Source organism: Primulina huaijiensis, chromosome 11 (assembly GCF_012295235.1).
Source record: "Primulina huaijiensis isolate GDHJ02 chromosome 11, ASM1229523v2, whole genome shotgun sequence".
NCBI lineage: Eukaryota > Viridiplantae > Streptophyta > Magnoliopsida > Lamiales > Gesneriaceae > Primulina > Primulina huaijiensis.
The window spans coordinates 23,956,551-23,969,251 of record NC_133316.1 but is presented as its reverse complement, the minus strand read 5'-3'; the positions used below and the strand labels follow the sequence as shown (position 1 = coordinate 23,969,251).

The following is a 12,701-nucleotide window of genomic DNA, read 5'->3' as shown; positions in this document are numbered from 1 at the left end:
GCTTTCTCCGAAGCGAGGCGTATTTGCCGAGCTTCAATCTTAAGCGCGCTTAAGCGAGGCTTAAGCGGACTTTTTAGAACTTAGCCTAAGATATTGTGAGGAGTATACAATTAGACGCTAGATTATTTTATTTTACTTGCTGTCTATAATTTACGTAACGATTAGAATAAATTATTGTAATACTTGGAATATATAATTTAAATTTGTAGGGTAAAATACTCCAACTCACTGAAGTAAAATCAGAGCCGAAATTAATATTCACGGAATCAAATGTAATTCTTTCTCGTTTCAAAATAGAAAGGAAATCACTCTCATTGCCCCTCATACACCTCTATAAATTGCTCTCCCAAGTACACATCAGGATTCATAAACTATTTGTAACACACGGAAATAGAGAGAGAGAGAACCCAGCGAGAAAAAAATGGCAACTTTTCCAGTGATTGACATGGAGAAACTCAATGGAGAAGATAGACATGCGACAATGGAGATTATCGAGGATGCCTGTGAAAACTGGGGTTTTTTTGAGGTAAGTGCACAAGTTCTTTTCTTTACATATTTATAAATTCTCCTTCAATTAAGCATTTAGTTTCAAGAAACTTAGCTGAGCTGAATCTCTGTCGTTTCTTATAGCTGGTGAATCATGGGATTTCTCCTGAATTCATGGACACTGTGGAGAGGCTAACAAAGGAGCATTACATAAAAACTATGGAACAAAGGTTCAAAGAAATGGTATCAAGTAAAGGGCTTGAATCCGTTCAGTCAGAAATAACTGATTTAGACTGGGAAAGCACCTTCCACTTGCGTCATCTCCCTGTCTCTAACATCTCAGAAATCCCTGATCTTGAAAAAGAATACAGGTTTCTTGTCCTCGAACTTGAGATACCCCACCAGTAAAATTGTAATTTTGTTCAAAATGTTTATTAAATTGTCTATTTCACCTTGGAACTCCACTTCCTTCTAATTTTTAGGCCCGACAATGTAAGTCTTTGTTTTGTACCAGCTAGCTCTTGACATTAGTTTCCTTGATGTTATACAACAGGAAAGTTCTGAAGGAATTTGGTGCGCAGTTAGAGAAACTAGCTGAGCATCTTCTTGATTTGTTGTGCGAGAACCTTGGACTTGAAAAGGGCTATCTGAAAAAAGCATTCTATGGCGCAAAAGGCCCAACTTTCGGCACAAAAGTGAGCAACTACCCCCCATGCCCCAAGCCTGACCTGATCAAGGGTCTACGTGCCCACACCGATGCAGGTGGCATCATCCTTCTCTTCCAAGATGATAAGGTTAGAGGTCTACAGCTACTCAAAGATGGTGAATGGGTCGACGTTCCACCTATGCGTCACTCAATTGTCGTCAACATAGGTGACCAACTTGAGGTATAAGATTAAGCGACAACCATAAGGTTACGAAAAAAAATGTTTCATTTAGGGGAGTATGGGAGCAAAAAAAATTTTATTTCTAAATTAATCATACATAAATTTTAACTTTTTTGTTCCACCCCATCCGTGCTCTGATCTATTGACATGCATGTAGTGAGATATTGAAGTTGTGACTCTTACATTCGCCACCATTTTTGTGAAGGTGATCACGAATGGAAAGTACAAGAGTGTTATGCACCGTGTGATTGCTCAGACAGATGGAACAAGAATGTCTATTGCATCATTCTACAATCCTGGAAGCGATGCTGTCATCTATCCAGCACGAGCACTGGTTGAGAAAGAAGAGAAAAAGGATTTATACCCGAAATTTGTATTCGAGGACTATATGAAGCTCTATGCTGGCCTTAAGTTCCAGGCCAAGGAGCCAAGATTTGAAGCCATAAAGGCCATTGAAAACACTACCAACTTGGGACCGATTGCTACTGCTTAAGTAGTACTTAAGAGTAAATTAAAAAGTAAAATAAAATGTGTTTACGGCGGCTGTTGAATAGCCTACCTCAATATTATGTTACATTTATTGTTAAGAGTTTGTTTCGTCTGAAAATAAGACTAGGGTGTTATGGTATTGGCCTATTGGGTTTGAAGAGGGATTTTTTTCCCAATGCGAGGGTAATGGGGATTTTTTTTCAAATGTTACAGTGATATTCCAGCTGTTATTTGCTACCAGATTTGGATACATATCATTAACAATAGTAGCACATGTTCATGATATGTATCCAACCTCTCTCCACAAATATTTTAAATTAGCTATTATTAAAAAATTGAAAAAATATATTGTTTAAGTCAAAAGGGAACCTTCCAGAAATCATTTTGAACTCGAAAAGAGCAACCTTTGGTGACTAACAAGTCGAGGAAAATGACGAAGACCTTTATGCAGTGCTTAGTCTGTTAAAATTTTTACATATCTAGGTTTAAACAAAAAAGCTTTAAAATTTGCTAAAAAAAGCTTTCAAGCCAACTGAAATAAACTCCTATGGGGGCTTTTGCACCGTCGTCATATCATACTTCCAAGAAATTCTAACTACCGAAAAGCGGAGTAGATTTGCTGGTACAAAGATACATGGGACCGGATCTCAAAATTTAGCCCAATACACTGGATAAAACATGGAATGATCAAGAAATGTGAGAAAAATCCCACCTGCAATCTCTTCCTGATATCACAAGCTCATTTGGCAGTAATTCCTTTCAGTGACCAAGAATCATCAGAATCAAATCCAACAGTTCCGCATATCTCCCTACAAAAGCACCTTGCTGGATGAAATTGAAAACTTCACAAATTTACTGTATTTATATATTCAACACAATGCTATTCTTAAGATAGATTAAATGCATTAAAGACCAGGAAACATTAAATGATATGAATTTAGGCAAAATTTAGTGAAAGAGAATGAAAAATCCCTTGTTTATTACTCTCTTTCGATTATAGATAAAATTTCAGTTTTACATTTCCATTAAACACATTTAAAGCCAGAAAATTTCAGTAAAACTGCTTCAAAAGTCACCTAGAAAATCTAGATGTTAAATGGACGTCACAGAAAAGCTCTGAGGACTCCCTAATATCGGTAGGAAATTCTTTCCCCTAAGGCAAGACAGGAAAATAGTTATGCAATGTCATGCCACGATTTTGGGGAGCGGGGAGCAGTGGACACATTCTGTCACCGTTACATTGTCAGCAAAAGAAAACCATCAACAGCTGATTTCCCATAACACCAATCATATTACTTGTGAAAGTTCGCTGAGTTCTTCTTACTTGTGTCCTTTGGCAACTACATCAGTATGCACATCCTCTACCTTTTTGTCATTTCCCATTTGCTGCTTCTTCATTAGAACAGTGATTTTTCAGAACGGCAGAAATGTCTGCTTCAGAAGATCCAGCAAGTTTGAATCGTTCAACTGCAACATTCAGGTTCTTCTTCCAACCAGGAAAACCCAGTTTATATTCAACTTGAGACCTTTCAAAAAGCATGTTACCCCAGAACAAGTGCATTTGAGATCTCATTAATGCTGCTTGCTCTGCTGCTTCCTCAGGTGAAATTTCCCCTCGGCCTCCTATACCGGAGGAATCACCTTCTGTACCACTGCTCTGTTTCTTCCTTCTTTTTAACAGTTCATCCTTCTTGTTTGCTATAGGATCTTTCAGTTCATTTGCTTTCTGCTCCTCCAGCTTATCCCACATCTCAGTCGCAACAAGCATTTTCTGTTCTGCACTATTAAAAAGACTAATAGTCTCCGTTGGATCCCATTTTGACAAGTCTTCTTTCTTTGCTAGCACATAAGACCAATGAAGTTTTGCCATTTCAAATTGCTGTTGCCCAAGAGCCAACAATCCTTCATAGAAATCTGATTTGATCAATAGTGCCTCCTCATACTTCTCTTTAGCAAGAGAATATTTCTCTTTCACCCAATCATATGCAGTTTGAAGCTGAGCAGCCATCATTTCTTTAGCAGCTGATTCATCTATGGGGATTCTCTTCCTAGCTTCACACATATGAACATTTCCCCAGTTAAAGAAAGCCAGAGCAGCCACCTCCTGAAACTTTAGGGCAGCCCTGTCAAAAAGATCTTGAGACTCTTCACCAGTTACTGTTTCCTCAAGTGCCTCAGAACAAAGTTCCATCCCAAGCTCATGCAGATCAATATGAGCATCAGGGTCAATCCCGACATGGGTTCGAAACAATTGTGCAAACTCAAATAGCCAATCATCCACCTCCATCTCTTTACAGTCAGGTTCTTCTGGTGCTCCGGGTTTTTCCTGGTTGTCAACCTCAGCATCTACAGTTTTCAATTTAGAAGCATCCAGATTTTCATCTAATGTAGCCCCCTTGCTGTCAAGTGAATTTTCTCCTCCTCCTTCTAGTAAAGGTGGCTCCTGCTCAGGACTCACTTCAACAATATACAGACGTAACATACCAATGGATCCTCGGTTATCAGCATCAGGGTCTCTCGGAATAAGGCTGTCAACATACGACTCCGCCATTTTAAGTTCAGAGGTACATGTTATAGTCACCAAGTCACCATCATTGTCCTTGTACTTTATCAGCACTGCTTTTGACATAGGAAATCGTTTGTTGACCACATCTCTCAAAACCTTTAAACTGCAATTCACTGGAATTTGGCCAAGCCTTATGTCATGATCATAAACAAGTTTCAACTGTCTCCATCTTATTGCAGACTGTGTAGGTTGTTCACTTGGTGTAAGAAAATCTAATGGAGGCACCGACTGTCTCTTCTGGTTATCCAGACCACTATTCTCATTGGGTCTTGAATTATTTGGAGGCTTTAAAATAACTTTTGGCAACTGGATTTTTGGCTCCCGGCCATTTTCAATTGGTGGAATTGGATAAAGCTTTTCTGACTTATTAGCTGGCGATGTTGGTCCTAATACTGACTGCATTGGCTTCTTAGGCATGGGTCTAGCTGGCAAGCATGGACCAACCCCAGAAATCGGTGCCCCACGCAATGCAGAAGCCCCCAGGGCAGCTGGTGATGGACGACTCTGGAGTTCCTGCTGAACATCTTGATGAGGGCCAAGTGCCATCCTTAATCGTCCAGCAATCTCCAAGCCATCATGGTTATCTGAATCTGTACTTAACAGTTTTAGCACATCTAGCATGGCAAGTTCATACTTTCCTATAGCCTCATACGCACGAGCTCTCCTTAAAAGAGCTCGGACAAACTGGGGCTGCACCTGAAGTGCCAAAGTACACTCGGATATCACACTGCCATAATCAATCGGTTTTATGTGCATCAAACAAGCAGCTATGTTGCTGTGAAATACGGCTCGGTCAGGATTTGTTTTGGGGGTAAGTTTGAGGGCATCCTCATATTGTTTAAGGGCACCCAAATAGTCCTTTGACTGAAATCTTCTGTTACCCTCTTCCTTTAGCTCGTGTGCTCTCTTTGAGAAAACTGACGAGTCTAGATTAACACCGTTAACAACAGGAGTGGCATGAGAATCCCCTTCCGAAACTTTGTTTTGGCTCTGGTTAGGGTTAACAGTAGCTTTCTTTTTCATACCCCCAGACTTCCCCATAAATTTCAACAAAACCCTCCAAAATTCAAACTTTATGCAATAAAATTATAATTTATGAACAACAAACTCAACTAAGATGCTCTGTCGACTACGGATTCAAACCCCTTCAGAAAAAAACAAGAGCCAACAGCGAAATAAACAGAAAGAACGAAATACTAACAGGTCTGTAGCCCACACCTGGAATGAAGAAACCGGCGCTTTATTTCTGATTAGAAAGTGAAAACCCACCAGCTATATTGAAGAAAAATTGAAATGGTCTTCCAAAATAGTGAGTAAATTGGCGTTAAGGGTAGTGTTTGTCCAGAGAGACTGAAGTTCAATGACTGGGATATAAACGAATCAAACCGTCCGCGAATTATTCAAAACAGATGAGTTCGATGGTTGACTTAAGCCCCCATCAATATATACACTGACCCAAGTCAATTTCAAAGCATAGAATTTTAATTTTAACGTTGAATCCTTCAATATTTTGAGTTACGTGGTGATTGGGGCAGGCGGATTAATGAAAACGCTTGCAAGATTAAGGACATTCACGATAGGAATTATAATAATTTTTTACATTGAAATGAATATTTATAATTTCAGTTTCCTTTCACTCTATTATAGATTTTTAGTGGTTGCATGAATCATGGTACGTAGGACAACATTGCAATCGGTACAAGTTATGTTCAGCTTATTCTAAACCTACGTAAAGATTTCAATTTTGCAGTATATTTGCAATTAATGAAACTAACAGTTAAATGCTTCTTTCTCTCTGTCATTTTTTCCCCAAAACCGTATATACTTATATCAAACAAAGCTGGACTTTTCTTGGCTACACTTTAATTTTTTCTCTTCTTACACACACACACACACACACACACACACACACACATATATATATGGGTACCACTGGGAAAATTAGCAATATAATGAGCATATCCTGAATCCTGTTTAAACTTTAATGAATATATATTTCGGAACACAAATTCGAGCACATAACTGACTGGACCACGCAGCAGATACTTCGTGAGTCGTTGTGACAGCTTCATTTATGTGACTCACAATAAAAAGATAATGTACAAATTTCGCAGTCAAAGTAATGCCAAATCGCTCTCAATTCCAATGTGGTGGAAGAAAATCAATCAAGCTTGCTTCAATCTTTGCCCAAAAAAAGAAAAAGAAAAACAGATAAAATGTGAAAACAGGACATGTCTCCAGATATTTCATCCATCCAGATGTCATTTTTTTCTCTCTCTTAGAACAGTTATTTACCTAGTTAATTATGGCTGAAGTGACTGAGACCTCACGTGAAAAGACGAGAGTGAACGCAATGATAATACCAGATGAAGTGGACAAAAGAGAGACTTGGGAAAGTTACAAATTATACAGGGTAGAAAACAAAGAGTATACTAAAAACTATATTGGTTTTGTTTGGACATTCCAGAAAATAAAAATTAAAATAAAACAGATCACTCAATAATGGAGTTACTCTCTCAGTATATAACACCTTCAATATACAACCGCACTTAGCTAAATCTGGGAAATTTAACAATTGCAGAGCTCAAATGCAGATGAAAATTAACTAACTCGTTACTGTCAATGATCATACTTACCAAAAATGAAGTAAAAAGCATCTAATTTTAGCGGAAACTTATGGAAGATTGAATATATAAAACTCACTCTTGATTTACAACATGTTTGTCTACAAACATACCAAAATAGAATTTCTTGCAGCAAAAGTGAATATTGCTTCCATGGTATGAGCAAAAAAAGAAAGTAAATCAATCTTCTTCTTTTTACCATTCGCTTAATATCTTCAACCCCAAACGCTCCAAATCCTTTCTCCAAGAAAGCTCACAAATCTTCTCACCGACCCTCTCTCCAACTCTTCTTCCTCCCCATTCTCCTCCTCCTCACGGCCACTATTTTCTTCGCCGCCTTCAATACCGTGCTCTTTGGGAGAGTTAGATTCAGTAAAGTTGGAATCTTCCTTAGTCAAACTGGGCTCAGACTTCTTGGAATCAGCATCTAACTCAGGACTAATTTTACCTTTAACATTTTTACCCTTCCTCCTTTCCCTCTTGCTCTTTTCTTTCCTGCTCTCCTTAAAAAGACTTTCTTCAAATGCGTCTATTATTTCGTGTATAAGCTGGCGATTTGGCGATGAATCCCACTGCACCCAGTAGCTCATATAGCATCTGAAGCAGTAGCAGCTGAAGCACGCAGGGTGGTCGGTCGCTCCACCCTTAGAACAATCTGAAGTGGCTTCGGAAGGGGTTTTCTTGTGGTGGCTGTTGGAGAAGTTGGCGGAGGAGCAAGAGATGAGGTATGCAAGAACTTCCCTTTCTTCCTGAGACAGAGCGGCGGCTAAAGTCAATATCGCCGCCGGCAAGAAGGAAAGAAGCTGGTCCGAGACCACCGGTGGCGTCGGATGCACCGTTCCCCTTTTGTATAGCTTCTTCATAGCTTACCTCTAGAGATAGAAAAGAGAGTTGTCAAATGTTTTTTCCAAGTTTACTGATGCAAGGAAAAAGAGAGAGAGAGAGAAAGAGACACAGAAACTGGGCGAGGAATTTGAGGAAGTCTTTGATTCTTGAGCCTAGAGATTGATGTAGTGTAATTTGAGTTGGAGGAATATTAAAGTGCGACGCAGGGGTTATGTCTACAGTGTATGTCCATTTGATGAACAGTGATATTTTGTGGAAGGAAGAGATTTGATTGGTTAGAAAAGATCATAGCAATTACGGGGGGCCCACTGTGTTGCGAATCTATTTGATCGTATCCTCTTTTCAGAAAATTATTAGCACTCTCCGTCTCTTTTTTCCCAGAATTTGGGCCCAAAACATGCCTGCATCGGGCCTCTCTATGTATTGGAAAATATTATTTCAAAAAATTTATTGTTTTGTTTATGATTTATAATATTTTGTTTATATATAATATTTGTATTTAATTTTCAAAAAATAACTGATAATTTCATGCCGAATTGCTATTTTTGGGCCTCAAAAGCATGAATTATTGCGATAAATGATTATTCGTACCCTTATTTTTTTTAAAAAAAAATAACAAAATAAAGAAGTGGTGTTGGTTTCATTACTACACCAATGGATAAAATTGTGAAAACCACACATCACTTCATACTCTAGGGGTAATGATTTGAAATGCATGTCTCCCACTTTGTTACACTTTTCGAGTAAAATAAACACAAATATGCATGTAACTCTAAAATCTATCAACTTTTTCTACCAATTTTTAGAATAAAATTTGTTAGCTATACAATTATTATTTTTTATATCCCATTATGACATTTGTTTATTTATTTTTGTGATCGATTAACTTTCAGAAAATCATATTTGAATATAATCTCTCAACATCATTTTTATATAAAATTTTCAATTTTTTAATTGAAATTGTATTAAAAGCCCACCAACATTAACGCAATACTTGAACTAAAGAATTTAGCAACTGGTCAGATGAATGTATACTGAAGACCCCGTGTCTTGGGGACTGAGAAATGAAGATCATATGTTGAGAAAACAGTAATCAGTTGAAAACAATAATTCAGCAACAGGCCTAACATTAAACAAAATTGGATCTCACCGTTAAAGAGACAAGGTGACAAGTATAACAACTTTATCACAACATGCCACCGTTTAACTGTTTGAATGTCGAACTTGAGGTAATCGGAGAGTTCAGGAAGAACTCTGAAGATGGGATTTGATCCACGATTCCAAACTCTTGAGCTCCTCAGTAATTATGGAGTGACCAAGGCCAGGATAAGCCTGAGATTTGAGAACCAAAGCATAGTAGTTGAGACAAAATTTTGCAAATACCCAAGAATGGCCAGCTTGTCACAGTTTGAACTACTTTCATAAAAAGTACCAGTTTTATTCAAGAAATTTGGAGACAAGAGGGGAAGAACCACCCTTGTATGCCACCTCTCACTCCACCGCCACCACTTTCCCACCCAAAAGGCGAAAAAACTTGAATTATATAATACATACGTAAAAACATGCTGTGACTAATATCCACTTAGATACATATATAAATAGATATAGTATCACATAAGCTCCAAAATACATGCAGACGCGTGAAACATGCACAAACTAAACCAATCTTTAAGGGAGAGAGTAGTATACAACCTTGAATTCACAGCTGACACCAGCTTTTTCAAGGAGAGGTGGTCCTGCTTGCCCAGCTTCGAAGAGGACAGTTCTATCAGCCATTCCATGGGACCATAATATAGGAGTCTGAAAATTACATTCCTATACGTCATATCGATGGCATTGCAAACAGAAAGCATAACTTGAAACCAACACAATATGCTAATAACCATACATCATAAGACTTAAACTTTTCATTCATCAGGTGAGGAGTAAGTATACATCAACCTATTAAAGTAGAGAAAGATGCTCAAGGACAAAATGGAATAGACAAGAAGTGGCTCGCGAGCAGGACACAACCTTCTTTGCTTCTGGTGTGACACGTGGTAGAATTGAAGAATTGAATGGAACCCATCCACTAAACACTGCACCTCCACCCAAAGTTTTCGGGTACAGCAGGACGCTAGCCAATGTCAAGGCCCCTGAAAAATTATACTTCACAAATAGTGATTCAACTGCAATCCAACACGCTTTCTTAATAGGTGGATAGGCTAATTTAACCATGGGAAAAAGAAAACACAAACCTCCTTGACTAAATCCACATACAAAAACATTGCTAGGATTGATTCCAGATGCTATCTCTTTATCAATCATTGCATGTATATTCTGAACTGCTTTGAGCACACTACCTTCATCTTTTGGAGAATCCTGACAAATGATAATGCTGTAGATGATCAGACTGAGCGAATACATAGTCCAGGGTATCCAAAGTACTGATCAGATATATACAGTTACATGTACTAGCCTGGAATATTGCTAGCCAAAACATATTACTTCCTACTTTGTTATTTGGCCTAACCATTTAGAGGGAAAATGAATCAAACACGTGATAATAAAATGAATCTGTTTGTAAAGATAGTAAATTGAATCTGTTTAAACACAAATCACGACAATAAGTCGAATTTGTACATATTATAATGAATCTGTTCAAGGAAAAGTGAATCAAATACAGATTCTTTAGCAATGCAATAGAACATAAAAAGACTTATAATGGAGCTCGACATAATATTAGATTAAAAAAGGATTAAAAGACAAAGATGCTGATGAATTATGATGGAAAATTGAAGATAAAATGATGCAAACTTACAGCTGTCACAGGTATTTCAGCAATGTCAAACCATGAAGGCATAACAGCACCATCTACAAGGTAACCCAAAATCAAAAATCGCAAAATGAGCATGCAGCAAAGAGATATTGTTCGCTCGTGAACCCAAATAAGATGCAAAACCCAGGCCCGCTATATTTCAATGGCATTCATTTTGATGTAGTGTTATATAATATAATAAATCTTAGTATTTAAGCTATCAATTTGTGTTTTTCTCTCTTTGGGGTATGCGCTTCACTCGAAGTGAGATTGAAAATTATTTGAGACAGGACACATCATTCATAATCCACACAAAAATGAGCAAGTAACAAATCTCAAACATGGGCACATCATTTTTCTGTGAAAATGTCACTACGTCAGAAGCATAGTAGCAGCACCATTTACATCTTTACTGTACGTCGTAATATGAAATACAGTATAATTGCCAGGCGTATAAAACAACAGAAAGAAAGAAGAAACTAGTTAGATTTTAGACAAACCCAAGGATCATTTACTTCCTAAAGACTTCACCTTGGTAAGTCGATAGTCATGCAGTAATCAATTCGCATAACAAGTAATTGTATTTTTTAATCAGATAGTTAAATCAAATACAGCGACAACAAAAACCCAAAAACTCGCCAGTGCACCTGCAGCATCTGATAAATTGCAGTATACATACAGGGCAAACATCGGCCAAAAAAGTCCACAAAAAAAGAACAAACAGTCCTAGATGTGAATAGAACATACTGTTACAAGTGACGGGATTAGAAGGAGCAGAAGGGAAAGACCAATTGGTTTTTCTGAACTGGGGAGACGTGAAAAGCGTCTTGATCGGTTCGTTAGCAGGACCCGAATCGCCCAGTCCATGTAGCCACAACAAAAAGCTCCGCGCCATTGGATCGGGTTTATTAGGAGATGGATTTTGCTGATTGAATAGCACGAAGGAAATTGTAATGCCGAAAGTGGAATACGGTGGACTTCATTCTCCCATTTCTGTCGGGACATCTTTATAGCGTGAAACAGATCCTTTTCATAGTGCGATCTTCCTTCGCCCGGAACACGCTTCTCTCTATTTTACCCCCTGGAAGACGCAAGGCGCTTTATCAACGTTTTCTTGTTCTGAAACACGTTTTCGTCTGCAAAAACTCGAGGTTTAATAATTTACATTCCTACAGTTAGATCGTTGATAAAGTAGCACAAATTCTTAAAATTTTCTCGTAACCCAAACATGCTAAATCTACAATTCTAATAATTTATTCTCAGAAGATTACTATTTCGATTTCAACTTCTAATTGTCTTTCATGTGATAATACTTTATACAATTTGGGACATCACACGTATACCTTAACAAGCTAATTAAACAAGAATTTGCAAACTTTTCTAACTGAAAACCAAAAATAATACCATCTATAAGTTAAATCAGTAAACTTTTTTTTTTTTTTTTTATCCTAGATTGTCTATTTCATGCAATAGCACACAATTTTGTGTAAGTAATTTATGCAAACTTATGAGGCATCAACCCGTCCAACGACTAATTAGCAATCACGATATTTTCCAGCTAGGGTGATTTCACATGTACAAACATGGATGAATGTTTCTGTAATAGGGTTCCACCTAATATATTGCTTCATGCTTGCAACGAGAACCCACCGATCCACAAGGGAACAATCTGGTGCCAACTGAGTATAATAGAGGTTGCCTACCGTCTAACCGCTATAGAGGTGGACATAACTGATGACTCGAGGATAAACTTACTCATAAGAAGCTAGATTATGTTATTCATCACCCATTTTCCAAATAGCAGCATGGAATAAAGCATCTCAATAATCCGAGTTTTGCGTTCACGATTTCTTCAGCTATTAAAGTCCACGTCATGTAATAAATCTACTCGTGAGTTAGGTTTGTTAGCAAATAATAGCATGTTTTTGGTTTGTTTTATTCATCTCATCTTATGTCAATTTGTGCAACTACATTCTAGCTTCATGCAACAAATCTCATTAGGTATC

General features: G+C 37.8%; 4 protein-coding genes across 6 annotated transcripts; 1 reads left to right on the top strand and 3 right to left on the bottom strand.

The window, feature by feature from the left end:
* The first annotated feature begins 268 nt into the window (after positions 1–268).
* On the top strand, positions 269–1,960 carry LOC140987606 (1-aminocyclopropane-1-carboxylate oxidase). The gene is made up of 4 exons (XM_073456179.1): positions 269–526; positions 631–857; positions 1,040–1,373; positions 1,579–1,960. Exons 1-4 carry the CDS (start codon positions 422–424, stop codon positions 1,864–1,866), a joined length of 954 nt encoding a protein of 317 aa, XP_073312280.1. The 5' UTR covers positions 269–421; the 3' UTR covers positions 1,867–1,960.
* Positions 1,961–2,433: 473 nt separating this feature from the next.
* Positions 2,434–5,808, bottom strand: LOC140987605 (protein CLMP1-like). Of its 3 annotated transcripts, none has more exons than XM_073456177.1 (3): positions 2,939–5,808; positions 2,575–2,687; positions 2,434–2,481 (listed from the first exon to the last, which is right to left on the bottom strand). In XM_073456177.1, exon 1 carries the CDS (start codon positions 5,467–5,469, stop codon positions 3,235–3,237), a length of 2,235 nt encoding a protein of 744 aa, XP_073312278.1. In that variant the 5' UTR covers positions 5,470–5,808; the 3' UTR covers positions 2,434–2,481; positions 2,575–2,687; positions 2,939–3,234. The 3 variants fall into 3 exon arrangements, with proteins under 3 accessions (XP_073312278.1, XP_073312279.1, XP_073312277.1); XM_073456178.1 differs by having other exon boundaries at positions 2,575–2,671; XM_073456176.1 differs by having other exon boundaries at positions 2,434–2,687.
* Positions 5,809–7,089: 1,281 nt separating this feature from the next.
* On the bottom strand, positions 7,090–8,078 carry LOC140987353 (uncharacterized). The gene has a single exon (XM_073455817.1). The coding sequence runs from the start codon at positions 7,913–7,915 to the stop codon at positions 7,268–7,270; it is 648 nt and encodes a 215-aa protein (XP_073311918.1). The 5' UTR covers positions 7,916–8,078; the 3' UTR covers positions 7,090–7,267.
* Positions 8,079–8,892: 814 nt separating this feature from the next.
* On the bottom strand, positions 8,893–11,672 carry LOC140987597 (probable carboxylesterase SOBER1-like). Its single transcript, XM_073456169.1, has 6 exons — positions 11,443–11,672; positions 10,699–10,751; positions 10,136–10,259; positions 9,912–10,033; positions 9,591–9,698; positions 8,893–9,230 (listed from the first exon to the last, which is right to left on the bottom strand). Exons 1-6 carry the CDS (start codon positions 11,588–11,590, stop codon positions 9,141–9,143), a joined length of 645 nt encoding a protein of 214 aa, XP_073312270.1. The 5' UTR covers positions 11,591–11,672; the 3' UTR covers positions 8,893–9,140.
* Positions 11,673–12,701: the final 1,029 nt, after the last annotated feature.